This window comes from Falco rusticolus, chromosome 10 (assembly GCF_015220075.1).
Source record: "Falco rusticolus isolate bFalRus1 chromosome 10, bFalRus1.pri, whole genome shotgun sequence".
NCBI lineage: Eukaryota > Metazoa > Chordata > Aves > Falconiformes > Falconidae > Falco > Falco rusticolus.
Genome location: NC_051196.1, coordinates 36,311,481 through 36,339,304, shown reverse-complemented (window position 1 = coordinate 36,339,304; position 27,824 = coordinate 36,311,481). Strand labels below are relative to the sequence as shown.

The following is a 27,824-nucleotide window of genomic DNA, read 5'->3' as shown; positions in this document are numbered from 1 at the left end:
AGAAAGACAGAAGCCTTATTGCGTTCCCAGTTTGGCTTAGCACTTTGGGTTTAACATTAGACATTGGCAGATGGTCTGAAAAATACGGCATTTGCACAAAGCACAGTAGTTACAACATGAATTCAAGTGCGGTTTGCAGGTTTTGAAGTTTGGCACACAGTCAGCAGCTGGTGTGGGCCTTGGTTTTGGAGATATCTTCAGCTCAGCATTTTTCTAGAAGAAAACACATGGAAATTCACATAAAGGTGACATGGGTGTGGGTCAGGATAAAGCATAGGTGCAATGAAAGCAAACTGTGAGAGGAGCTGGCTGGAGATGAGCAGGCGGTTGCCAGCAGTGAGACCTGTGTTAGCAGCAGTGCAGAGGTGTGGTGGGACTGGATCACGGGAAACTGGCTGGGGACCAACCTCCTGAACAACATGGTAAACCTCCTGAGCCCCCCATTCTGAGCAGCTGGAAACGTGACTGGCTAGAGCATTGGGAAATGCTCTGTAGGGAAGCATGTGGCAGCAGTGAAGGAAGGGATGGAAGAATCTGCAAAGGTAATGACGTTACAAGTAACATAAAGTAAGGAATTACTCTTGGATCCCCAGACTTTTCAAAGGAAAGAGTGAAGCCTCCCTACCAATCTGTTGGAGCTACTGTTGGAGCTCGGTAACTCTGTGCCACCAGATTTGTGCACGGGAATTAACTACAGACACGGGTAAGTGAGCTGAAGAAGATCTCTCAGCCTACCCAGGGAGTGCCACTCATCTGTCCGTGCTTTGGAAAGGTGGAAAACTTGGGGTTGGTCAGCGTGTGCCTGGGACCAGGGGAGATCGCTGCAGCCCTCCAGCCACAGGCACCCTACACTTCAGCTCGGGAGTTCCTCAGGAGTTTCAGTTTTAAGGTAAAGTGTTAAGTGGTCTCTAAGTGCTTTAGGAGCCTTTAAGCCAAAATACTTTGGCAAAGTTTGGTCACAAGAATATCCTGCTTTGAGCTGAAGGAACTAAATGGAACTAAATGACATCCTTTTGAGCCTGGGTCATCCCAGGAGTTCAGGAAGTGTTTCTAGGAGGGTTATTGGCACAGGGAGTCAATTAGAAAGGAAAAGGACCTTGAAACGTTTCTGCTTGCAGCAGTGACTGGTTTGGCTATAAATGGCTATCACAACACATTAAAAATAAAGTAAAAATGCTATTTTCTACTCTTCTAGGCAATCTCTGAAGTACTGGACCCTGTAATACTTTACATTCGAGACCTATGGGTAACGTCACATTGAGGAAATCCATCAATCTGAATTTACTGATCTGGTAAAATCATTAGCTAACATTTTCAACCAAGTACCAGCTTCTTTGTATGCCTCTGCTTTAATGTTTCAGCACCTGCAGTTAAAACCCAGCAGACAGCCTGTGCCCCTGGGCTGCAGAGCCTGAGGGTGAACCCACACAGTGCGGCTGGGAATGGTCCCTCTTTATGGCAGATGCCTCGATAAATTTACAAATATTAAATCAGCTCAAGGTTAAAGTAACTTTTGTGTAAAAGAGGTCTGTAAAAACCAAAAGCGAAATCATACCCAAGACGACCCTTCAAACCCAAACAACCACCTCTGAGTAATCTAAGATCACACAGTTTTCTTTCCACCATTAATGTTTGCATCTGTTTTTACAGTATTTAGAGCTTCAAATTGTATGTCAATTATTTAAATTGGGGTATGGCAGTAAAAGCCTTGCAAATGAGCACACTGAGGAAAACTGCAGAAGTAAGAAACCGCTCTAATTCAGCAGAGTTCTCTGAACAGCCACCTACCTTGGAGGATTTCTTGTTCTCTGCCTCTTTCCTGCTGACTTTCTGGGATCTTTTAGTTAAGTCTTCAAAGAGAAGCACAACATAATATTAAATCAATTTTACATCATGTGTTATTTAATTGAGATGCTTAATAGTATTTTTGTGGGAGAGAAGGCAGACAACCTGCACAGCCACCTTGTCACCACGCACGTCGCCTCTAGGAGGTGACCCCCCTGCACCAGCGGGTCCAGACGCACGTGGGCAGGGGGCTCGGCGAGGCAGAGGGGTGCTGGTGGCAGGGCTCTGGAAGGGCTTTTTCACACATTGTTTGGTCAGGTGTGAGCAAGAAAAATAATTTCAGAGAAATAAAATTAAAGGTCTCTGTATAAAAGGTAGGGTTACTTATGCACATTAGTCACATGAATAAAAATGGGAAAAACCTTTAGAATCCTGTATTTTTTTTCCTCTTAATAGTTGGTGTTACCTGCATAGTTTTGCAGGCATTAATGAGCGTACGCTGGTTTTCGCAAGCAAAAACCTCTTTGCTGATTTGGCATAAACTCTTCATCTGTATGATCCCACCTTTCCTTCTTCATTTTGGTCCTTTTTCACCCCCGCCTTGTTTTACAGAACATGACTTGCAAAGGCGTTTCATTAGTGTGCCTGTAGCTTTGGAAGGTTTGTGAATATTTGTAGAGTTGAATCTTGGATCTGGTAAATTTAGCGTGTGTGTGTTCAGATTATGCCCGATGTAACTTCTTTTTTTCTTTAGATCAAATCGCTAATATTTGTGAACTTCCTCCTATTATCCCTTGAAGTCTAATAGCATTTACTGCAGTTGTTATTGTCATTATTATCATTCCAACTCTAACGCTGTTTATTACTACGTATAAACTCCGTGACTAAGACTTCTCTTGGGATCAACCCTGCAAGACTGTTCAAGTGTGAGACACTTCCCAGCTCCCTAATCTGGTATGGTATGTTTAATATCTTTATTCTGTGAGTGTGAGGTCTGTAATAAGTGCTACCTGTATGTAACAAAAGACTGGGATGAAAAATTTACATATGCCCACCAATGAATGATAGACCCTTGTCTATTCTAGTGTTTGCTCTCCATATCTTTTTGAATATTTAATGATTGCCAGGATTTACAGAATGAAGAATACATATTTTAGGCTATTTTGGGGAGTTTCATTATCCTTTTGTCATTTTAGGTAGGTTATACACTTCTAAGAAACAGTGGGAAGGAAAACTATACTTCAAGAACATAAAGTTATTGCCATTTAATAAGAGCATGTCTTTACGGGGCCTTGCTCTAACTAGGATTAGTGGTTTGGATCCAGTTCCAGCTGGCAGATTATGCCAGCTTTGTTATGCTGCCCTTTGAAACTTTCTGATTCTAACCAAGATGCTTGTAAGCCATTTAATTCTACATGAATTTAATTTTCTGCAGTACAATTGTACAGGATTGTCTGGATTGCTCCATCTAGAAAACTGTTTCAACAACATTCAGTGAAAGGTTATATGAAGTGACCGAGCAGAGATTTAAATATTGGCATGATGTAAACATGCTTTGATTGTTCCGGGGAATTTGGTGAAGAAAACGATGCTCAGTGGGCAGATGAGAGGGAGATGCAGAGATGCCTTTTTTGACAAGTGAATGCTGTAGTTGTCTCTTCTGGGTTGGGTAAAACCCTTGCTTTCCCAGCTGGCCTCTAATCTCATATTCCTCTACCTACTGCATTTCCAACAGCTGCCCAGCGGGCCAGCTCCTTATACAGCTCGGCTGTGACGATACAGGACAACATAACAGGCTTGTGAAGATACTGATAGCACGCACCGCTGAGCCCTGTTGATACAACTGCAATTTGAAGAGCTATAAAAAGCGTGTATTAATTAATGATTGAGTATTTTACCAGCCGATGCTAACAAATTCTCTGCTTACCTTTTAATTCCATCTTGGTTTTTATTGAATTTGAGTTGGTACCACGAGCACTCTGATAGATTGATTGATTGATTGATTGATTGATTGATTGATAGGTGTGTAAACAGCTGATTGCAAATGAATTTCATTACTCAAGCATGGCTATGGCAACATTTAAAACTGGAGCCATAACATGACTGCCTGCATCTCTGCTGTGTGTGGGCAACCAGAAGGAACTGGACTTGGTATAAAGAAATGTCACTGGGATAGGAAGGTCTATCCAAAATGTTTAAACTGATCTGATGAGAAATCTTTCTGTTGGCTAATATAAAAATAGATTATGTATATCAGCATGACAGATTATAAGCAATAAATTATAAAGAAATTGATATTATCAGGAGGGGAAGGGTGGCTGTGGTTATCTAAACACTCGCGATATTTGCTTTAAATCGTGGATATTTGCTGAGCATGCTGCTCAGATGAATGCGGTTGGCAAAGTGATATGGCATGGCACTGCCCACCTGCCATGTTTAAGGCACAGGCACATTTTTGTGAGAAGATAAGTGAAATCAGCTGAAGGGAATGCATTTTGTATCTCTGATTTAAGTGGAATAATAAAGTTATTGGAAGTGTGAGACTGAAGGCATCTAGGATCACAAGGACTATGAGATGGAATAGCTTGGGAAGCTGCGGAACAGCATCAGCTTTACTAAGCTTGCAGTTAAGCAACCTTGAGTTAACTCGGGATTCGAAGGTTCAGCTTTCATTGGAAATGCATGTGTGGGGCAACTCCTTCTCCTTAAAGAATTATTGTCCTCAGCAAGCGTGCAGAGAAAATACAGGCAGCCAGGTAAGAACCCAACCTGCTTTAAGCAAAATTCCTAAAAGCCTGTGGAAAGAAGCTAACCACGAGAAGCTTTATTTTTTGATCTGTTATATTTTGATACAGTTATGGATGATGTTCTGCAGCTAATTATCCTTTCTTGGAAGGAAAAAGTTGGCTTAAATTACATTGAAAGAGTTAGGGCAGACACTAGGACAAAAATTTGTGAATGGGTAAGCATTGCCCTGACAAGGGACTGCCCTAACAGGACAGCTGCTCACCGGCCCGTAACAGCAGCGACATCGCTGGTCCTGTCCTGGGTGAAGGGATGAGCCCTGGCTATCCTCTGCAGTGCTCTTTTCTTCCCCTGGTTAAAAATTGTTTGGCATGAAAGTAAATTGAGATTGAATTTATATTTAATTAATACCTTACACTAAATGAACACCTTAGAGAACTGTTGAGTTCTCAGCCACAAGAGCAGATCCTAAAAACCCCAAAAAGTTAGGTTGACTTCTTCTCTTTGCACTAGACTTTCTGGAGTACTGGAAGGCTAATGCCCGTATTAACGGCAGAACACTTCTCTAACATAAAAACACTTACAGTATGAGAGGAGCTGAAGCAAAATCTGTAAGATGAAACAAATTTATGTATTTAGTTAGTTGTTTAGTTTTTTGCTCTAAACTGTGGTTTGCCTTGTTGCCGTTCTTAGCTGCTGTGGCCGTGTTGCCACTGCAGCTCCGCGTACTCTGAGGCACTGGGGTGCAATTGCCACGCTGTGGTCAGCTGGCCAAGCAGCCCACAGCAACCCACGGCTGTGTTTGCTGCAAACCTTGCTGATTTGGCACCGAATGGCAGGTTTTACCAACCGACTATGGAGATGGGTGGGAGATCCGAGAGGTGCATTTTGTTGCTCTTCGAGAGGCTGCATTCCGTCTTCTCCTCAATCACCATGTGGGAAGCGGCAGCTCTCAGCAAACTGTAGCAGAGCAATAGGCTTAGGAAGAGGTTCTTGCTTTCCATCCTGTGGAGGAAAAATTCCATTGTTATGAAAACCAAATTGGTCAAAACCTGCACACAGGAGAGACGCAAGGATACAAATCTCAGCAATGGCTTTCTGTCATGCTGTGCAGCTTTAGCAATGTACCTCTGACAATTCCTTTGCTTCCAACCCTTTGTCTCTGATACCAGCACACCTAAGATTGCAGTTGTCCGAGTGGGAACAATGCTGCCTTAAATGTAACTCTCACAGATGGCCTTTTGTTTTCTAACACCCCCCACCACCCCAGTTCTTTTCTCAAAAGGTTCAGATTTCCCAAAGCTGTGTGTTCTTGCCACTGAGGCTTAGTGCTGTGTATTGTGTGACCAAGGGGGGAAGAACTGCTGCAGTCACTTTTGCCTGGCTCAATCACATCATCAGATTTTTCCCAGAAAACCTCGTTTAAAAATTTGTGCTACAAAACCTGGAAAAATGACAATAATTTAAAACAAACCCACAAATTATGTTTCCTATTAGTTTTTGCCATTTTGAAACAAGTCATTGAAGAACTGTCTTGTTTTATTATACACTGATGTGGCTGCTCTGGTCCTATGGTAAATCATAGCCATAACTCATGCAAGTTATAGAACACCCAGTGCTGTAAATCATTTATGGGTCTTAGGGTTTAGTATGTACTTAATAACTTCTGAGATGTAATGAATTCTAGGGAATTTAAGCATGTTTATGGAGAAGCCTGAGCTCTGCAGGATGTGGCTGTGGGCCTTGGAGGAAAGCCAACGGCCCTGGCCGAGCCCCGCGTGAGCAGTGCAGCTCTGCAGGGTGCACAGTGCGTGTCCCCGTCCTGGTGCCTTTTTACGTGGTTGAGGTTGATTTTATTTCCATCTGCATTAGTTTTGTGCTGTGTCAGAGGTAGGGGAGCCTCCCCTGGGGCACTGCAGCCTCCAGATTTGTGCCTGGCTTTGGGGCAGTGAAAAGCCACTAGGAGCAGTAAGAAGAGGGAGTGAAACCAAATGTTTTGAGCTGTTAATCTGGTTGTAATTACTTAATTACCAGAGAGTTAAGATATGCAGAGTTGCTGCATTGGAAGAGCTTCAGTCTAACTGCTGCTGCTAAGCCGGGTCTGTGTGACACCTGCTTTTACAGCCTCCACTGACCCCACTCCCTGGAGAGGCTGCACGCTGCACCCCATTCCATGTGCTTCACTGGTTTCTCCAGCCTGTCCCACCGGCCATGCTGGTGGGAAGAGCGTCGACACCGCTCACCTCGCTGGCTGCAGCTGCACTGCCAGGACCCAGCCTCGGCGGGGTCCTGCCAGGGTCTGCGGGGCACCTGGGCTGGACCCCCGGTGATTCAGGGACATCTGCACAAGCTGCAGCCGAGGCGGATGCATCCGAGCTCAGAGCTTTCCAGTAGGGGAGATGAACATATAGGGAAGCAAGTGCTGCTCTTTCACCGCCCTCACTGTAAAAAATTCCTTCCTTCCCTGTATGCCCAGATCCTGTGAAAATCAGCATACTTAAATGCTAAACAAGCTAAGATTTCTTTAAGTAAGGTATTTTATTTGACCAACTGCGCATTTGGAAACGTAGACCAGCTTTTGGGAACACAAGCCATTATTCAGTTCTTTTTGAATTTTAAGCATATGCCTAGAATATGAACATCAGCAGGGATAATCAGCTTGGTAAAATTAGTTACGTAAAAAGAAGTTCTAATTGGGACCTGAATTTTTATGGTTATGACCTAAACAGTTATCTACATATATAAGTGTGTGTTAGAACAGTCTTTAGAAAGCATCAAGAAATCTCAGTCAGGTTTGGGCATCTTCTGTGAAAAGAAGTGGGGAAAATGATAAAAGGGTATCTCTTCTGCATTAAAAAAAAATAATAAAATCAGGCTAGGTTCCTGACCTAGCAAATGTCAGGTGGTGGTGGATGCCCCGTTCCTGGAAATGTTCAAGGTCAGGTTGGAGGGGCGCTGAGCAACCCAGTGTGGTTGAAGACGTCCCTGCTCCCTGCAGGTGGGTTGGACTTGGGTGGCCTTTCAGGTCCCCTCCCACCCAAACTGTTCTGTGGTACACGGCATGTCTAGGACAGGTAAATGTAGACATTTGGGCTTTAATTTTTCCCCTGCTCTCAGCTGGAGTGAAGAGAGCAAGCTGTGAGCTGGAAGCTGTTTATATTTGCACATGTGGTGTTCATGCTGTGGGTTTTGCTTTCTTAAGCAACTTTTTAGCCTAGTCGCAGGATACGCTGTGGAACATACCTATGCCTTACAGGTCAGTGCATGCTGCCCATCTGGCGTACTGGCACAGCTGGCACATGACTGTCTGTTGGAGACCATGTCAACATGCCCCCAAAGTACTGTTTAGGTAAACTTCTTCTGTCCCAGAATGTTGTTTCCATTGTAGTTCCTTGGCTTTATCTCAGCAAAACTGCCAATGAATGCAATTGTGCCTGTGCAAATGCAACAAAATAGTAAAATTCTACAGCTTGCATGTGTTCGCTTCAGGGTGACATGCGAGTACACTCTAGTGTTAAAATGCAAACCTAGCTGCATGTGTTGATTTGAATTCTTGTGCACATGGGGGGCAGAGAGTGGGTTGCCAAAAGCACTTAGGTGGGAGGAATTTTACAGCCTTTGAGTGACTGAACCTGGAAAACGTATATATTGGTGAATATACATTTTATCTGAAAAAGGTAACACACCTTGGAGCAGCGTAGACTGCTAGATGTGTGCAACAGGGAACTCTGAACAGCGTTCAGAGAACACAGCAAGCAAATAACAGCATATGTGTAGTAAAACTGATGATTACGGATAAGAAACCTGGAATCTCCGAAAGCAGCAAGATTAGTAGCAGAAGGTTACAACAGCAAAGTAGACATTACTGCATAGAAAATTCTCATGGTGTAGAACCATTAAGAGCAGACACAGATGTTTGAACAGAATTTAGTCTTCAGAACCAAAGGAGAGAGGGGAGCAAACTAATCCAGCGGACTTTGAGAAAACAGATTTCTGTAAGTTCAGAAATTATGGGTAAAGCTCCACAAGAAACAAAGCTGAAATGAAAAACCCCCAGTATTCAGAAAACTAACTTGTGGTTAGAAAGCTACAATGAAACTGAATCAAATGATTAAGAGCAAATATCTGGTGATCTGTTAGAAAAAAATATGCTTAGAGCAATTGACACAAGTTTGGCCTTCTTGTTAGCTGTGAAAGGAGGGGATTACACATTTTTTCAGTTTGATTTTTTTAAAAATTTGAGATTTTGAAGTTGTAACCATTTGGTGTGATTATTAACCCTCTAACTCTTGCAGCTGGAGGAAATAAAACTGAGTGGAACTTTTTGAACTGCTAAGTCCAATACATAGTTATCCTCCACAATCAGCGCGTGTCCATCTCTTTGTAGGTTCGTGACAAGTTGACCTATTATTGCAATTGTAGAGCCCTTCCACACCTCCCTGCTTAATTGCCATATAGAAATTAATTGTCCTTTTAATTTTCAGCCTGACCAGTCTGGGGAAGACATCAAGTACTTCATCTGTTTATATCTCCCTGCTCCATTGACTGCCTGAGTCACCCTGGCTATTCTCCGCACCTCCTTGGCTGTGCGGCTGTGCAGTTGTGTGCCTGGGTGGCTGTGCAGCCGTGCGGCTGGGTGTCTGTGCGGCTGGGTGTCTGTGCGGCCGGGTGTCTGTCTGTGCGGCTGGGTGTCTGTGCGGCTGGGTGTCTGTGCGGCTGGGTGTCTGTCTGTGCGGCTGGGTGTCTGTCTGTGCGGCTGGGTGTCCGTCTGTGCGGCTGGGTGTCTGTGCGGCTGGGTGTCTGTCTGTGCGGCTGGGTGTCCGTCTGTGCGGCTGGGTGTCTGTCTGTGCGGCTGGGTGTCTGTCTGTGCGGCTGGGTGTCCGTCTGTGCGGCTGGGTGTCCGTCTGTGCGGCTGGGTGTCTGTGCGGCTGGGTGTCCGTCCGTGCGGCTGGGTGTCCGTCCGTGCGGCTGGGTGTCTGTCCGTGCGGCTGGGTGTCCGTCCGTGCGGCTGGGTGTCCGTCTGTGCGGCTGGGTGTCCGTCCGTGCGGCTGGGTGTCCGTCTGTGCGGCTGGGTGTCCGTCTGTGCGGCTGGGTGTCCGTCTGTGCGGCTGGGTGTCTGTGCGGCTGGGTGTCCGTCCGTGCGGCTGGGTGTCTGTCTGTGCGGCTGGGTGTCCGTCTGTGCGGCTGGGTGTCTGTGCGGCTGGGTGTCCGTCTGTGCGGCTGGGTGTCCGTCTGTGCGGCTGGGTGTCTGTGCGGCTGGGTGTCTGTCTGTGCGGCTGGGTGTCCGTCTGTGCGGCTGGGTGTCTGTCTGTGCGGCTGGGTGTCCGTCTGTGCGGCTGGGTGTCCGTCTGTGCGGCTGGGTGTCTGTGCGGCTGGGTGTCTGTCCGTGCGGCTGGGTGTCCGTCCGTGCGGCTGGGTGTCTGTCCGTGCGGCTGGGTGTCCGTCCGTGCGGCTGGGTGTCCGTCTGTGCGGCTGGGTGTCCGTCTGTGCGGCTGGGTGTCTGTCTGTGCGGCTGGGTGTCCGTCTGTGCGGCTGGGTGTCCGTCTGTGCGGCTGGGTGTCTGTGCGGCTGGGTGTCTGTCTGTGCGGCTGGGTGTCCGTCTGTGCGGCTGGGTGTCTGTCCGTGCGGCTGGGTGTCCGTCTGTGCGGCTGGGTGTCTGTCTGTGCGGCTGGGTGTCTGTCTGTGCGGCTGGGTGTCCGTCTGTGCGGCTGGGTGTCTGTGCGGCTGGGTGTCCGTCTGTGCGGCTGGGTGTCTGTCTGTGCGGCTGGGTGTCCGTCTGTGCGGCTGGGTGTCTGTCTGTGCGGCTGGGTGTCTGTCCGTGCGGCTGGGTGTCTGTCCGTGCGGCTGGGTGTCTGTCTGTGCGGCTGGGTGTCTGTCTGTGCGGCTGGGTGTCCGTCCGTGCGGCTGGGTGTCCGTCTGTGCGGCTGGGTGTCCGTCTGTGCGGCTGGGTGTCTGTCTGTGCGGCTGGGTGTCCGTCTGTGCGGCTGGGTGTCCGTCTGTGCGGCTGGGTGTCTGTGCGGCTGGGTGTCTGTCTGTGCGGCTGGGTGTCCGTCTGTGCGGCTGGGTGTCCGTCTGTGCGGCTGGGTGTCTGTGCGGCTGGGCAGCGCGCAGGCCCAGAGGAGCCCTGGCAGTCTCTCTGCAAGTTCCCAGATCTCAGCCCCCAGTGAGCTTTGGAGTTCGGCATGTAGGGGCTTCCACCTGCAGCAGGGGCTCTTTGTCGTTATCTCCCACAGCTATCTCTTGATGCCAACGCTGGGCTCAGCCCTGTCCTGGATCACACTGAGCCTGCTAACCCCCTCCCGCAGATCCCTCGCCGGTGATGTAGTGCCCCAACAGCGTGCGTTCCCAGGGGTGCGGGGCTCAGGGGGTGCCTGGGGCGCTCCCTGAGGGCAGGACCCAATGGCCGTACCCTTCTCCTGGGTGCTATGAGCGCTGTCACCACTGTCACTGCACCATCCACAGAGGTCTCACGCAGACTCAAGCATGGCTCCCGCGTACCTTTGCTCTGAGGGTTAAGCACTGCGATTCACTGCTCGGCTGCTGAACTCCAGCACGTCTTCCCTGTTGGCAGCCCCCTACGCACGATGCTGAACGTGCTTCTTTCACTTAAACATAACTGTAACCTAACCACCTAACTGTCAGCAGCCATCACAGCAAAAGTAGTTTTATGACCTCACAACACACGGCAAGGATGAAATGGAGTGCGCTGGGTCTCCTTGTCACACATCCATCGCATCCCTTTGACCTTAAGTGCAGGGTCTGTACAAAAGGCTTTTTCCTGTGGGAAATATCCTGTATATCCCCATCTGCTACTGATCATCATAGGAAATCCTCAAAATAGTCCAAGTTTTCCTTTTCTTCAGTACAGCTAGATGAGTATGATAAATACCGTTGCATTGCCTGGAGATAACTTTCCTGGCTACTGCCAGACCTGCTGTTTGTGTCTGCTTGCATGGGCACATCTCTGCAGGGTTTGCTTGTCACTAGTTCCAATCGCTTGCATTTATAATTACCACAGCATCAGAGTTCTGCCAAACTCAGCTGTTCTGGAAGCCACCAGGGCAATGTTAATTCCACTTACCAATGGGCTTTGATATGGAATCAGGAATGCAGATTTACGTTTATGTGGATCCCTTGCACATAACAACTAAAATCATTGAACAAATGCATTTTACAAAAACCATAACATTTTTGTTCTGAACACGATAATGTATTTATAAGTGACAATGATTCCTGATCCCCCCTTCCCCTGCCCCCCAATATCTATTTTGTGTTAGTCAAGGGGTGGGGGAAATGTCACTATCTGATTGTCCCATTTGTGTACTTTTTTCTGGGCGTCTCCCAGTCTAACTTTACTTTTCTTTTAAACAATTGCCCATGGTTGTAGAAAACAGGTTCCATATTTCGAGAATCTGTTCCAGTCTGATACTTTGTTCATTATTTCATGTTCTACCCTTGCATCTTGACTTGTTTAAAAAAACTGAAGTGCACGGTTGTGGTGCTTGGGTATAAACAGAACCTCAGTTTGGGTAAGAAATGCTCCGTGTGCTGTCTGTGAAGATAGACATGGCTGTAGCTGACAAGCAACCGTTTTCAGACTTGAGGCAAACTTAGGTCCAAGTCTTTTTTCTTTCAAGGGTAATAGTTGAGGCTAATTTTATAGTTCTCCTCTAATACCCCTACTTAGTGCTATTGGCTAAGTTTGTCCTCCAGCCTACATATTTTCCCTTAGGTATTCCAGAAATTGCCCTGGAGCCCATACTGCAGGTGAAGCTGGGTGGTTACATGCCTTTTGCTCAGGGATTTCATCCATCAGCCTGCCCAAACTGCTGCCAGACAAGCCCGTGTTCCCACTGTCTGCGCCCACCACGTGCCGTGCTGCACCGGCTCCTCCCTGCCCTGGCTGGGTGGCTGTGAGGCTCGGCTTTCCCTTTGCATAAAACAGGTGTATATCCTTATTTACCTGCACAAAATGGTGTAATCTTAACTTGGCTTTAAACAAACAACTGGCACGAATTTCTAGGATTAAAATGTGTCACATCCAAATTTCGGCTTCTTTTCTGCTTCAACAGAGCTATAAAATACTATTGACCAAAGACGAACGGGCAGGTGGCATTGGAGGGCTTCTCTCAATTCATTCTCATTCCGTTTCTGTCTTTCAGACTCTTTTCTCTGGTCTTTTGTGTATTACTTTTTTCATTCCCCGGTATAGGAGCCTAGCACAAAGGGCACTGTCTTTTCTCGAGCTTCTGTATACCAAACCCACAATCAGTTTACTAAAATGAATTGTATATGTTGTACAGAGGTAAGTGCACCAGAGAGACTTCTGTTGTGTTTGATGTAGTATGTTAAGTTTCTGCGCAATTTTAACATTTTTTTAAGCTATTGAACTCAGTTTACCCTTCTTGCTGCTTTTATTTCTATTTTCTGTCTACCTTTTGTTTTCTTTCATTTTCAGTGATCCACTGTGCCCGGTTGCTTTTGACACAGAATTTTCTTTGGACACATTTCTCCTACCTTTCATGCATTTAATTCTTTTTCCTTTTGCACTTTTCCATTGTTTCCCTACCTTGTCCTCATCATCTCCAGCTGGATGATCCTGAGGAATGAAGCAGTGAAACTGGATGAGATGCAACAGTGCAAAGGCCAAGTTCAAACACTGAAGCTTGAGGGCAAAAAAATTTCTGAAGTTAATGGCTTCTGGATTTCAAATGTTAGAAAGGGAAGAACTGGCTGTATTGATTACAGCGTGACCAAGAGTGATAATGTGATGCAGCTGTGAAAAAAGCAAATTCAGTCCCAGGGTTTATCAAGAGGAGTATTTGTAACAGAGCTATGAAAGCATTTATATTGTATGCAGATACTGGTGTTCATTTAGAGGATTGTGTCCAAATTTCATTGCCCATGTAGAACAAAAATGCATTTAAATTAAAATGGATGGCAGCAAAGAACCATAAAATCATTACAAAATGTCATTGCTTGAGATAACATACGATCTAGCAATGTCTCCCAGGATAGTGTCCTAGACACCCAATTTCTTTATACTCCACTTGACATGACTTCATGTGGAAGGTGGTGTGGGCCTTCATCCCCTCATACATGTTGATGACAAATATGAGAACATTTCATTTACATTTGTGATAAGCCTGAACATGATCAGGCAAAAGGATCTTGTTCTATGCCTAGAAACAATGCTTTAGCGTCAATATTCTTGAATTTTTTAAGGATGCCTGAATACTAATACACTGTTATCACATCTAACTGCATGGTTTTAAAAGCACCTTACGAACATATACCATTCCCTCATTTCCTTGGTTGCATCAAACTGGTTTACTGTATTTTTGGTAAAAGTAAAATGAGCTACAGTGAAAATTGCTTCAAGCTTCCCTCTTAACTTTGAAAAAGGAAGGCATTTCTGAGAGTATCTGAGGCATGTTCCATCTCTAGTAAACTCAGTCATACTGACTTTGAGCTTTAGTCTTCTTGTGTCAGAATCCCAGAATCCCAGCACGGTCAGGTTGGAAGGCACCTCTGGAGACCATTTAGTTCAACCTCCTGCTGAAGCAGGTTCTCCTAGAGCAGGTTGCACAGGAGGAGATTCCAATTAGACCTCCTCCATTAGACTGGTGTCTAATGTTACCTGCTCCTTCGGTAAAGCAAGAATAACATAACAGTCATCCTTCAAGTCCTCAGGTCCCGGAGGACCTCGGTAACTGAATTCTGCAGGAGCACAGCTATCAAACACTGGGGGAACGGGGTGATCAAAGCCTGATGGAAGGCAGTCCTCAAATCCCAGAGCACTACAGTGCTCAGATGCTGCATGGGTGCTGTTCCTGAAGTTTTGGGCACATGCATTTCATTAACTGAAGCAGAAGGCTTTACAGTTTTCATGTTTTTGAGTACCTCATATATATATAAAAAAAAGCAGCAATATGAAACTGATGGCATCCTCTACAGTCTGTTCCTGTTAAGAATAGTCATAATTTGATCAATGGAAGAAAGCTGACGCTTTCCTTCATCTGTGTCTCATAACCATACACACAGATGCAGTTGCAAAAGTTGTATGGGCTGCATCGACCCTTGCTATGACCTGCAGCCGCTTGGGGCTGCTTGATGGCTAAAAACAATTAAAGACAAACGAGGCACACAGCCAATCCAAAAAGATTTGCAATGTGCAGGACTATGCAATGACACGCATAATTTGGCTTGTATATGTCTAAAAGCCCTGATTTACAGATGCTGTATGTGTTATTTTGTAGAAATATATAAATGCAGTCATTTTTAATTCTCTGTGTGTGTACGTAGGGAAGGGGATAGCTCAGCACACTCTTTCAAACCACCCTGTGTTTATTTTTCTCTCTGCAGCTACACTTATCTATTACCCCCCCTGTAATTAGGCTGTATATCACACTGTTTAGACCAAAACCACTTGAGCTGGGATGGGTTGAAAAGGAAGAAAATAAATTTCCATCCTGAGGATGTTCAGCTGAGTCCACTGGGCCGTCATAGCTCAGATTTCAGGATGGCAAAAAGGGTGAGAATCACTCTTTATGGCAGCTAGAACCAAGACTCACTGGGGCTCAGAGATCAACTGTGTTTGGACTAAAAAGGAAGAGTCTGATTAGAAGAAAAACTTGTCCGTCACAGTCACTATAACTATAAATTACTTGCTTGCTCTTCCTTCTATCGCTCATTCGGAGCCACCCCTACCTGCTCAGGTGCTGCATTCTTTGCTCAGGATGGTCAGGACAACAAAAGAGGTTTGAATTACAGGAGAAAAGGTTGAGATGAGACATAGGGAAAATCTTTGCAACATTGAGGATAGGGAAGCACTGGAATAGCTTGCCTGGAGATAATTACTCAGTCTCCAAAGTCAGAGACATTTAGGAATGAATTAGACATATGTCTGTCAGTCAGCCTGCTATGCCACTTTTCATACTCAAAACTAACACAGATTAAAACCCCCCACCAAAGCCAGACAAAACTACACCTTCTTTAAAACTACCCAGTGTGATGGTGCCTATAAAGCAAATATGGATCTGCGTCCCAGTTGTCAGACACACATTAGATGCCACAACTGAGGATGGAGTGAATTTAAAAATTAAAAATAGAGTGTAATAACTGAAATACTTAGACAAACTAATGTCAAAAGAAGCAACTCTGAGTGATGGGAGTTGTTGTGCTGCTCAAGTGGAAAAGGCACAGAGAATCAATGATTTGTCTGGCTATTTGTAGTGATCAGTATGAACGATGAGGTGCTGGTGACTCGTCTCATGGACGCTGCCTTGTAACAGAGCCTACGACGGATTTAGAAGTGACTAGTAAACTGATGGTTTATAAGAGCTCTTGAGAAAGTAGCTAGAAGCCTCTAGCTTCTAAGAGTGGATAAACCGCGCTGCTAATATCTAGGAGAGCGCAAAGCCGTAATGAAGCTACAGGCTCACAAAAGCAAACAAGGCTGCTGTGATCCATGGCCTGACTTCTTCCATGACAGGCTGCAGACCTTTCCTGGATTTCACTGCTTAATTCTTAATTAAACCAAGTGATAAAATGTCTGGTACTTTGTTACTCTAGATTTGTTTAGTTTCAGTTTCTAGGACCTGCATCCTTCTAAACCTTCCTCTTCACTGTGGAAAATGCTTTTGTTTTCATTTTTTTGCCCCTCCTGAGAGGTAGTTTCCTCATATTCTCCCAGCTCAGATGAACAGGCTCAGCCCATAGAATTACTAAGTATAAATTACTCTCCTCCCAATTCTTCAGTTATCTACATGGCTTTTCTGTTCAATTTTCTAATTTTTCATTAGGAGCAGAGGTAGTATTTCTTTAGTGACCTTGCTGATGCCAATAATTTCCTTATCTCTCTTTTTTTTACTCCACTCCACTAGTTATTTTTTAATCAAGTTCTCTATTTTCTGCTTCAGTTTTTTTCTAGGAACCGAGTCAAGCCAAAGCACATATAATGTCCTTATAGTCCAATTAGTCATTTAGGTTATTAGCAACTATCTAGCTATTCCATGTCTTATTGAGAATGAGCTTCCCACCCAGCTTCACCAGCTTAACAATTAGCACCTTCTTTAAACTGGTTGTCTAGCCTTCCCCAAAGGAGCAACTGATTCCACCAGTATGGGGTGAAACTGGGGTTGAGATTGGGTGGGCTGATCGATCCATTGATCAGTCAGTCAGCCTGATGATTATAGAAGGAATCCTGGATTCCTGCCTTAAGGACTACAGGGGGGAAGAGCACTCCTTTCCCAATGCTGAGTGTGCATCTCAGTTGTGAGAAGCTCCCTGTTCATCAGCCAGCATGTCACATGCTTGAAGGCAAGTTATTTAGACCAGTTGCTTTAAAAGAGCTCTGATGCTTCTTCTGATTGACTGATAGAAGGGAAAGTGTTTTTAATATCTGGATTTACTTCAGTAGTGAATATAATATTTTTTCTTGAACCTTTCACTTTTTCTGTGTGTTATTTCTGGTTTAAGTTCAAGTTGTGCTCTCATGTATGAGACGCATAGCATTGTTAGGGGGGTTTATTATTTCCAGTGCACTCTACAGGCTCTACTTGGAATTTGATCTGCCTGCCACAGATTATCATTTTGCTTCCTGTTTTTAAATGATTCTAATCTTCTTATTTATTTTTACTAACATCTTCAGGGACAGGACTCTGTTTGAAAATGTACTCCCACCTTTGTACTGGGATTTAGGGCATGTTATAAAGCATTCTTTAAGGGTTCTGGGCTGTCCCTCATCTTCTGCATGTTTAAGTCTTTCTCCTAGCTTGTTTGGGAGAAATATAATTCTTTCCAGCTTTATGGAACTGCCTCTAGGAGGATAAGTATGTTCTCAGAAGATGAGAAGCCAGTGAAGTGTCTGTCTTTGAAGACTGTAGGAAAGAGGAAGCCATGAAACTGTTGTTCCAAGTTCACTTTTCAGGGAAACAACTTGTCCTGGTTTCAAGCTGGGATAGCGTTAATTTTCTTCCTAGTAGCTGGCACAGTGCTGTGTTTTGCATTTAGGATGAGAATGATGCTGATAACACATTGATATTTTAGTTGTTGCTAATTGGTGTTTGTACTAAGTCAAGGACTCTTCTGCTCCTCGCCCACCCCACAGCCAGCAGGCTGGGGGCACCAGGAGCTGGGATGGGGCACGGCCGGGACAGCTGACCCCCACTGACCCCAGGGACACCCCAACCATGTGGCATCACGCAGCGCATAAACTGGGGGAAACTGGCTGGGGGCTGCCGCTCGGGAACTGGCTGGGCATCGCTGGCAGGTGATGAGAAACTGCACTGTACATCACTTGTATGTTCTAATTATTTTGTTATTATTATTTCTCCTTTGTTTTCTGTTCTATTAAGCTGTCTTTATCTCAGCCCGCGAATTTACTATTTTTTCCCTCAATTCTCTGCCCGTCCCACTGGCAGGGGGGAGTGAGTGAGTGGCTGTGTGGCATTTAGCTGCCTGCTGTGATAAACCACAACATAACTATAAGAAATACTTATCCAGGACACAATTATACAAAGTACTATCCTGTAAGAGCTTACATGCTGTTTTATTAAGAGGCATTACTTTTCTGGCACATCCTTCTGCTCTCTTCCTGTGCATGACTAGATACAGGCTTTACAGACAGGGGTGTGGGAGATCTCCCATTTGTATTCACTATCAAGCCTCTGTTGTCTTTGGTTGTATTCTGTTTATCCATTCAGGAAAAAAATGGCTTTTATGTCACAATCCAGACATCTAAGAGGTGAAGTTGTTGGTTTTTTTAGGAGGGTATGAGTTGTGAGATATTTGATCTGTGACTGGTGGAGGCTGATGGTGGATTAGCTTCAGAAATCCTTTGGGCAACAACAGTCCTTCTGGCAATGTGATAAATAAGATCAACAGCCGATTTATATCTGATGATAAACCAAAATAACATCACGCTCTGGCTTTTGCTGCTGATTAATTTTAAGCAACTTGCTTGAAAGTCAGAGGACCGAGAGTTTCACAGAAGGTAATGGAACAGGGAGAGGTGCTGAGTGCCGTGCAATGCCTGCTTGTGGTGGATGGAAAACCAGGTGAGGAATAGGAGATGGAGCGTTGGCAAGGGTTCCTACTGTGCAGTACGTGCATGGAAGATGGGTACAGCTGTGGTTGTCAGACTTCCTGAGCCCAGGATGCTCTGAGGGACTGTTGGGGTCTCAAGCAATCAGCCGGGTCCGCAGCCTCGTCCCCGCTGCTGGTGCCTGAGGTTGGTGCTGGTGCTGCAGCTGTAACCTGGGCTCAGGCTGTGGGGGAGAGCTGGGAGGTGCCCCCTCAGGGATCCCTGCTTCCCTCAGGTGCTGCAGAGGAGGCAGGAATTCTCCTAGCTGATGGCAGAAGGACCTGCAAAAGGGAGGCTTGAAGGGGCTATGGCTAAAGGTATATTTTAAGAAAGAACGATAAATGCTTTTATTTGTTTCAATGTGGAATGGAACTTCAATATCCTACTCTTCTATTTGACATCGTAGACTAGAGGGTTCTGGCTCGTGTTAATCTTTGACTGGTAAGAAGCACAATTTCTGCTTGAAGGTGCCCGTTGCACATTGGTGACACACGCCAGCCTGGCACAGCTCAGAAGGTGCTGAATGAGGGGGAGGGCAGCCCCTTCTGGCGTGGCCACCGATGACTATGGGGAGAAATGGACGTTTCTGGACATTCCTTACACATGCAGGCAAGGTCGTGTTCTCCTGACTGCGGCATGGGCGAATAACGGTTGGAGCCATCAAAGCATGCAGCTACTTAATGCAAATTAATTTGTTGCACTTATATGCTCTTTTAGAAATTAGGAAATAGACAATAAGAAGATCGATTTGCATCGCCCTTGTCCATGTAGGAAAACCTATGACGTGGACATCGTGTACCATATGGAAGAAAGATGTCGGAGCAGTCTTGTGTATCTATGCAAGATCAGCAAGAGATCTGGGCTATCTCTACAAAGTGCTGCGAGGCACAGCTTTCTTCATGGAAGAAGGAAAAGCCATCTGTGGCCCATAAGTGGGAAATGAGGATGAAGACAAGTATCTGGGAGATGTTAATTGATAAACTACACATAGGAAAGCAACACACCTAAGAATGAAAAAGTTATGGACAAACATCTAAGAAGAAGAATATGTACATTCAGAGTGGGAAGTTTCTGCTGTTCTGGAAAACAGTGACTCAAAAGGGCTTGGGAGCTGTGGTGGAAATGAGCTCACGGTGTAACACGGTTGTCAAAAGTGCTAATGGAGTTCTTTAATGAGAAAATAGGACTAATGGAGGAAGAATGCTTATTTGGGATTGGTATGGCTATGTCTGGAGCATGCTCCAGGAACACCACTAACTGAGTGGAAAGAGTTGGGAGAAACCATTAAAATGACCGAAGGAATGGAAAAATATGTCTAAAAAGAGCTCTCAAAGATCAATCTCTTTAATACAAAAGAGAAGCTGTAGAGTCTCTCAGTTCCTGAATGTACTTGGCAGGGTTGGAGGCGGGATGTGATGACAGAAGGGTTTGCCAGCAAGATGACAAAAGCATAATGAGATGAAGTGACCAGAAGTAGAAGCCGGGTCTAAAAAATTTCCCAGATCTGAACTATTCTGGCTCTACTAACAGTTCTACTTTAGACCACCCAAAGGCTGATTCAGGTTTTCTACTACAGAAATTTTAAAAGAAAATAAATATTTCAGTAAGAAAAACAAATTCTAAGCAAAACTGCTGGAAATGACATGGTCTGTGTTACATGCTAACTAATGATTAGGTGTTCGGTTTTATTATGGTCTTCCAAATCCTGGAATCTGTGCCGGGAGGTGGCTGGTCACTTCAGCTAGGGCATGCTGGGGACACGCTTCTCACCCATCATCTGGGAGACAAATGCAGTAATTTCACAGTTTCCCTATCAATTTAACCTACCTCTCGATTTCCTTATTTTAAAGGGTATTGTTTCTTTTTTTTTTTTTTTTTTCCTAAATCCTGAGATCTCTGAAGCCTCTTTAGCTCTAGGAAAATAAGTAAAATTTCTCTCCAGTGTCAGGCTTTGAGTCAGACCTACTACAGCCCGTTCTAAACCCTTAGAAAGCACATGCTGGAACAATGAGCTTTGAGTTTCAATCTGCAAACGATAAAAAGCTCAAGGTGAATCCCTATATAATTATACACAGATATTATTTAGGGGTATGCCTATATATGAAAATATGTAGTGATGTACTAATTTTTTTCATGTGTTGTGTCCCCTGAAATGCAAAGCTTATTGCTTTCAGATGATCTGTGCGACATTGCTGCCATTTCATGTTTTTTAAAAACAAAACAAAAAAAGAAAGAAAGATAGATGGGAAATAAGTCTTTGTAGATTCTATATGGCTCGGGCTCAGAAAAGTGTCAGTACAGATTCTTTCTAACTCATGTTTTTAGTTGATCACAGGAGTGAACTAGATCTGCTCAGCCCAGAGCTTTGTCATTTTATCGCATGTAACAACTGATGATTCTCTGTGGGCCATCATGGCCGGTTCCCCACAGTGGGATCAGTCACCTTTATGGTTTTTCCTTTAAGCAAACATATTACAGCCACCAAGAAACAGGGGTGCTGTTCCCAGGCGCAGCCTTCCCGGGGGTTCCCCTGGCAGAAGGTACCTGCTGCGGCCCCAGCAGCGCTCCCTGTCCTGGCTGGCCCCGCGATGCTGCAGGGATGCCTGGTTGGGGCACCTGGAGAAGGACCTGGCAAAGCCCAGTGCCACATGTGCTCCACAGGAAGGGCAGGCGCGCTTGTGTGTGTCCGCTCGGGCCAGGCTTTGTTTGTAACTGGGATACTGCTATTGACAGGCTGAACACATACTTCATACTTTGCTAAACAAAATTATCGCGTTGAATGGATTTGAAATGCTGAATTAAATGCTATTATGTCTTCCTAGTTATTTGTAGGTGGGAATGCATCACAGATATTTTTCATGGCATGAGCATTTCAAAATGCAGAGGGGAAAAAAGTCTAGTGAGTTGCTTCCCGAGTAGAGCACTGGTCAGTGCTGCCTTCTACTTCCTTGTAACTTTAATTAAATATACTTCTTTGAAGACTAAATAAAATTTGAATGACCCACGTGAAAAAAGATTGAAGAGAAATAGTGTGATTTGAAAAACAAATTTCACAAGCAAATGCTATGCAAGAAGTCAGTGGGCTTTTTTCATTAAATTTGCTGGTTTTAGAAATGTTGTTAAAAAGTAACAACGTTATGCAATATTTCTTCCGTGCAACTATGTATGCCACATGAGTGTGGGCACTTAATTAATGAGGAGTTAACTATCTAGTCAATGTTTTTAGTGGGTCTTTATTCTGCAAAATACTGGAGGCTAATTCCTGTGTGTAGCTCTGCTTGTGAGTCCACTTGTGCATCACAAGCTAAAGGGAATACTAAAGATGCAAACCTGTAATGAAGCTGGCAAAATTCTTCTGCAGTTTTCATTGAACTGTTTTTTTCCATGTACAAGAAAAATCAGATTTCCCCCCTCCCAAGTTATCTTCCCTATCTGTGATCACTTGTGTATTTTTTGCATTTGGGTTGGAATGTTTGTGAAAGCTTTCTGAGCCTGCTTCAGCAGAGGAAAAAAAAATTTATTCTGTGAAAAGTTCTGCAAAAAGATGCACAGGGAAGTGCAGGTTTGATATTTGGAAAGCTGAACCGGAGATGTGTTCTTAAAAAAAACAAACAAAAAAACCAAACCCCACAAAAACCCAAAAATCAAGGCAAAAAAAGCCCAAAGCAACACAAACCATAAAAGTTGTACATTTCCCACCCCCAGCCGCCCCCCCCCCCCCAGCTTCAAAAGACCTTATTTTAGAGAGACTGTGACTAAACCAGCCCAAAATGTAGGCTGGAGAGACTTCAAACTATTGAAATAAAATGTACATAACCTTGGGGGGGGGGGGGGGGCAGATCTACAGTCAAATAATACCTCTCGAGAGCCCTTCCTGCCTCCATCAGAAATGTTTCTGGTATTAAGAGGATAGCCCACAAACTGTGAAAATGCCAGAAAGCAGCAAAGGCACATTTGAACACAACGAACTACACTTTTCTTTCATCATATAGCTGAAAGTCAAAAGAAAGAGAGCTGTATAATATACAAGGAGAAATAAAGTAGGGGAAAAAATGTAGATGAGAATGTAGGGGGGAGAAAAAGATGAGAATGTGGAAAGCAGTAAGAAATGCATCTGTTTAAGAAAATCACAAATGTAATAAAATGAACAATGTTACTGTTTGTTTTCTAGTGACTGCAGTCATGATAAAGTTGATAAAACACTGTAGGAATTCAGGGTGGAAGAAAAATGTTGGTATTGCAAATGGCAATTACAAATTATCTTTACATTTCGTATCTTGTTAACTCTGTAAAGCAACTGTTGCTTGCTAAACTTGCACAAAATTATACAATATTATGAATACTAATGGAGGATTAGACACTTGGGATATCTGTAGTGTAAAGTTACCTTTTTGTGACATGCTAGAGAGAGAACTTACAGGGCAAATTAGTAAAAGAATTACAGTCCAAAGTTTGAAGAGAAATATTACCACTCCCAAAACAAATCAATTCTAAACCGTTAAAATCTTTCAGGAGTTACAAAAGTTTCAGCAAGATAAAGTTTTTTTCTATTTCAATATTATATAGTAATTTTATTTACCTCACTTGGATGGGGAAACAAAATAATTTAGCCAGCCAAATAAAGCAGTGTAAAAATACAGCATAGGAAATATACTTTGTTAACATTAAAATCACACAATAGTGTATAGAGATAATACAACATTTAAAATAACATCAGAAAAAACTTAGATACAAGTAGACTAGACTAAAGAGCAAGATTTGCAACAAAAAATTGAAGAGCCAGATACATCAAACAGAATCAGAACAATCTAAATCACTGGCAGCACTGAAAAAAGTGTTTGAAGTTGAGCAGAAAACTGGAGCAAATAAATGCAGAAGAGCAAAAAGGTAAAATATCAAAGTTCAGAGAATTTTAAAACTTTACTGCGTCCCAGACAGTGAGATAGCTTTGCAGGACTGAGTAGAGTGTAAAGGAGGACAAATATCTCCAGTGCCATGGAGCAGTAAAACACAATATTTTAAGTCCAAGCAACACATTGGAAGTTAAATGCCCTGTAGAAGAGGTTAAATATTTAGGTCCTACCGAAACAGCAAGCTGTTGTCCTATTCATCAGGCCCTAATGAAAATCAATGCAGCTGGTCTCCCTTGTTATGCTGATCTTCAGAGAACATAGGCAAAGCTTTTGGAGTTGTTTGTACTCCCATTTGACTGCAGTGCAGCCTGCTTTTAAATATCACCTCCTCCCGAAAGCAATGAAGAAGCATGTACTAAGTTTTAGCTGACAAAATTATGACTAGGATAGACAGTCTATTCTTTTCTACTTGAATTCTGCTTTTTCTCACTCCTTTCTTTTTATTTTCTTTTTTTTTTTTTTTGCTTTCACTGTTTCACTCTGAAAAAAACTGGTGGAAAGTTGACCCTCAGCCCCTCCTTTTTCTCCCCGTTTGAAAGCCACAGGGAGAGTCCTGATCCAGCAGTCCTCAGGCAGGGATGTTTTCAGCTGATAGCAGTGAGATTCTTCTGCCACTCAGGTAGAAAAACATAGATCAGAGGGAAACAACTGAAAAGACCTGCTGATTAAAAAAAAATAATCTGTTGTGCTCTTTAATAGTTGTTTAAGGCTTGTTACTGCAAGTTCCCCTACCTGACTGGCTCACTCCCTGGAAAAATTATTCTAACTGCTGGAAATGTGCCCAAGCAGCTCCCCAGGCATGAGAATAGCGGAGTTTTTAATCTCTTAACTGTGCCCCAATGAGGTAATTTTGCAGCGTAACTAAACGTAAGGACTTAGGGGAGGAGAGTCTTTGTTCTTAAGCTTGATAACTGCAGGTATGAGGCCCAGATGAGTTAACCAGAAGGTGGACACAATTATTCAAAACACTTCAAATGTCCTCTTATAATTCAAGGGTTTAATTATACATTTCAGTGGTATGTTAATATTTTTGTTCACTATTTTACAACCATGTGCGTGTCATGTGTGCCATGAGGGGTTTTTTTATGCCTACGTAGTTAAGTTCTGTGCGGGGTGTTAGATAGAAATGAGTAGTTGTGAAGCTATTGAGCCACTGACAAGACGGCTTGTGTTTGCAGCCTAGGGCACCGAGAGTTTCAGATTGGAATAAATGTCAAAGCATGAGTGGGTTTTTGGAAGCTGGATAATCAAACTTGATTTAACAGCCTCAGGAGTATTTGTATAAAATAGGTGATGGGGGGGGAAAGGCCCCGGTATGAAATAAAACTGCAGCCCCTTTGCATTTCTCCATAATTAACAGGTCTGGTTTTATACAGTTTTTCAGTGTTCCCTTAGATTCTCATCAGGACTGTTCCTGTGTTGGAAAAAATACCTCTTTTGGGAGGTCTTTGTGTTACTTTTTTTTTTCTTTTTTTTTTTTTTTTTTCCTCAGCAGGCCTCCCAAAATGGGGAGGTTAGGGTGAGGAAGATGATACTGGGGTAACACAAGCTGACTTTACAGAACTTGAAACATTTGCAAAAAAACCGTGGGGACATGAGAATTTCTGCTTTGGAGTTGGAACCGCTCCTCACAACCAACATAATGGAAATTTTTGTAAACATCAGAAGTTTAAAAATTATTTTTTTTCTACCACTTCTGCTTTAAGGCACTAACAGATTGTGAAGTTGCTTTTCTTTTTTTTTTCTCTTTTGAATGCTGGCTAGAACGCAGCATACTTTTTGCCCTCTCTGAAAAGTGTTTCAGTGTCCATCTATTTAATCACAGATTTCTTCTGAGAGGGAGCTAAGACACTGCAGACTGTTTCTTTTTAGTAAATTATCCCAGCCCTTCACTGATTGCAGACATTTATTTCCTTGGTTTAAAATACTGTGCTCTTGTGATTGTCCTGAATAGCTGTCATGACTGATCTCCCAGGAAACTCCTGTTGCGAGCAGTATTGTATGTATATTCTGTGAGGAGGGTGATTTGATTTTATTTTATTTCCTCTCTCCGTTAAAAACTATTCTCTCCACTTTTTTGTACTGGGGTTTTACTTTTCCAGTGTTACAGCTTCAGTTCCCTTCTTCCATAGTGAAACAGAACAATGAACAGACCATGGCCGTGCACTTTAAAAGAGGATTTGGTACAAATATGAACAGTAAAGACTCCAAGGAGGCGACAAGCACGTAACTATGGCCTTTAAGTAAGTAGGTAATCTATTAAAGTAAGGGAGATTATTCAAATGCTTAGAAATGACCATGGGCTTGTATGTTTTCCTGATTCAAGGTCAATTTTTTGTAGACATTAAGTCTAAAGTAGTTTTATTTAAGTCATAATGCAACAATTCCAGATATAAGTGGAGCTTAGAACTGGAGGATGAAATCAGACCAAAATCAGCTTTTCACATCAGACTTGTATAACCGTATCATATGGCTATGGAAATGCAATGCCAAGGAGTGTTAGCACTGCAGTAAACTGATGGCACTAATGTGGACTTTGATCATTTAAATTAAAACCCACTAGGGTGAAAAAGGGCTGTTAACATCTTTTTGCTTCAAACTGAATAACTTTTTAAATCAAAGAAAACCTTCTGCACCCAAGATGTCTCTTTTTTGCTAGAAAATTTAAAGGAATGTGTTTGTCCTTTCTCTGCCCTGCTATTGTCAAATGAAAATTTCTAAGTGCTGTCAAAGATGTAGTAATTAAGAATGTAGTATTTACATCACCACACGAAAAAAACTAACTAAACTCCACATGTGTAATGCTCTTGGAATGTTCATTACTAAGATCTGTGGCAGTAACAGTGAAAAGATGAGATCAAGAGATGAGTTTTTAACGTAAAACTGGCTGTTTGCAGCCAAGCCTTAGTGCTTTGCAAGCCAGTGGGAATATGCAAGGGCTCAGCCAGGTGACACCCAGGTAATTAGCTATTTGTTGAGTGTGCATAATGATGTTAGGTAAGGCTGGAATACCTGGGGCAGTCTTACATGCACAGCCCGTTTTGCTTGTAATCCTCTGACCAGCTGGTTTCCCTCTTTGATTTGAAATGTGCGTAGAAGACCTTACCTAAATCTTGTGACAGCAATTTAAGGAACTAAATTAAGGAACAACTAAACAGGTTGCTCACCTGTTGTTATGGACACACGTGGCAGAGACTGAAAGGTTTTCAGAAACTCTCGCGTCTGGTGTTAATATATGAGCAAAATTATGTGACAATATCTGGGGATTTCTGTTCCTACTAAAGGAAACGCACAGTGCTTAGCATCTTTGTACACGCTTAGCATTTGATTTATATGAAATATAAATATTATACAATTAATATAGCCTGTGTAATTAATATATTAAGTATATTACAGAATATATAAAATACTATTAATATGTAATAATAAATATGTAAGTATAAATCAAATGCTTAGCATTTGATTTATAAACCAAAAAGCATCCAAGGCATTAGCTTGGATCCTGGAGCACTCTGGGATTACCGCCAACAGAATTCCCACAGGATGGGAAGGTATGTCCAGCAACCAGAAATGTGGGGGGGAAAATGAATCTTCTGTGAGTTACCTGAACGAGCTTGAGAAGCAAAGCTTAAGGGATCAGATGGAGATGAACACAATGAGCAAAAACAGCTGCGTGATGTTCTGAGCAGCTTCTCAGAGCGGCTCTGAGAAGAAACCTAGATCGGTGGGAGGAGGGCAGGCTTGCCGGAGCATCACATGTTTCCAAGGCTTTTGAATGGACAGACGTTTTTCCCTCATTCTCTGCTCGAGTTTCTTCACTTTTGTTGGGTGATAAATATGGGGTGGCACACTTAGTAGTAGAACTGGTTGAATTTTAGAGGGCTGAAATGTTCTCCATTGTTAAAATTGACATTTACCACATGAAAATCTTTAACAGTAACCAAATTTTCCAACTGAAAGAATTTAAATTATAAAACTTTATGTGCTGATATCTGCAGGGGAATTTTCAGCATCAGCAATTTCCTTTCTTTTGAAAATGCTGTTCTTATTCAATTTCAGAAGCTTAAGTTCAAAATATTCTGATTTTATGTTTTTTTCCATTTGAAATGAAAATTAGATTTTCTTTTGTGGGGAAATTTTCACTAAGCTTTTTTTCAGACACTGCTGTTATCTGAATTAGTGCCAAATTCTGCTCTTAGCTTCTATTCCATCCTTGGGGCACCAGATTTACATCGTGTTATATTGCAGGCATTTATGGGATGTAATTAATTTTTTCATTTAAAAAGAAAGAAATC

General features: G+C 43.4%; 1 protein-coding gene across 3 annotated transcripts; it reads right to left on the bottom strand.

Annotated features, from left to right (window-relative positions):
- On the bottom strand, positions 1 to 23,915 carry LOC119154752 (agouti signaling protein). Of its 3 annotated transcripts, none has more exons than XM_037402646.1 (4): positions 23,700 to 23,915; positions 5,381 to 5,535; positions 1,789 to 1,850; positions 1 to 213 (listed from the first exon to the last, which is right to left on the bottom strand). In XM_037402646.1, exons 2-4 carry the CDS (start codon positions 5,532 to 5,534, stop codon positions 37 to 39), a joined length of 393 nt encoding a protein of 130 aa, XP_037258543.1. In that variant the 5' UTR covers position 5,535; positions 23,700 to 23,915; the 3' UTR covers positions 1 to 36. The 3 variants fall into 3 exon arrangements, with proteins under 3 accessions (XP_037258543.1, XP_037258544.1, XP_037258542.1); XM_037402647.1 differs by lacking the exon at positions 23,700 to 23,915 and adding an exon at positions 5,659 to 5,713; XM_037402645.1 differs by lacking the exon at positions 23,700 to 23,915 and having other exon boundaries at positions 5,381 to 5,555.
- Between the last annotated feature and the right edge of the window lie 3,909 nt (positions 23,916 to 27,824).

Excerpts from the sequence above, each read along its gene's own strand:
- LOC119154752 (XM_037402645.1), bottom strand. The coding sequence starts at position 5,555 with ATGGAATTTTTCCTCCACAGGATGGAAAGCAAGAACCTCTTCCTAAGC. Across the intron at positions 1,851-5,380 it reads CCCACCCATCTCCATAGTCG|ACTTAACTAAAAGATCCCAG; the intron begins GTTGGTAAAACC and ends TTCTCTTTGAAG. Across the intron at positions 214-1,788 it reads AGAACAAGAAATCCTCCAAG|AAAAATGCTGAGCTGAAGAT; the intron begins GTAGGTGGCTGT and ends GTTTTCTTCTAG.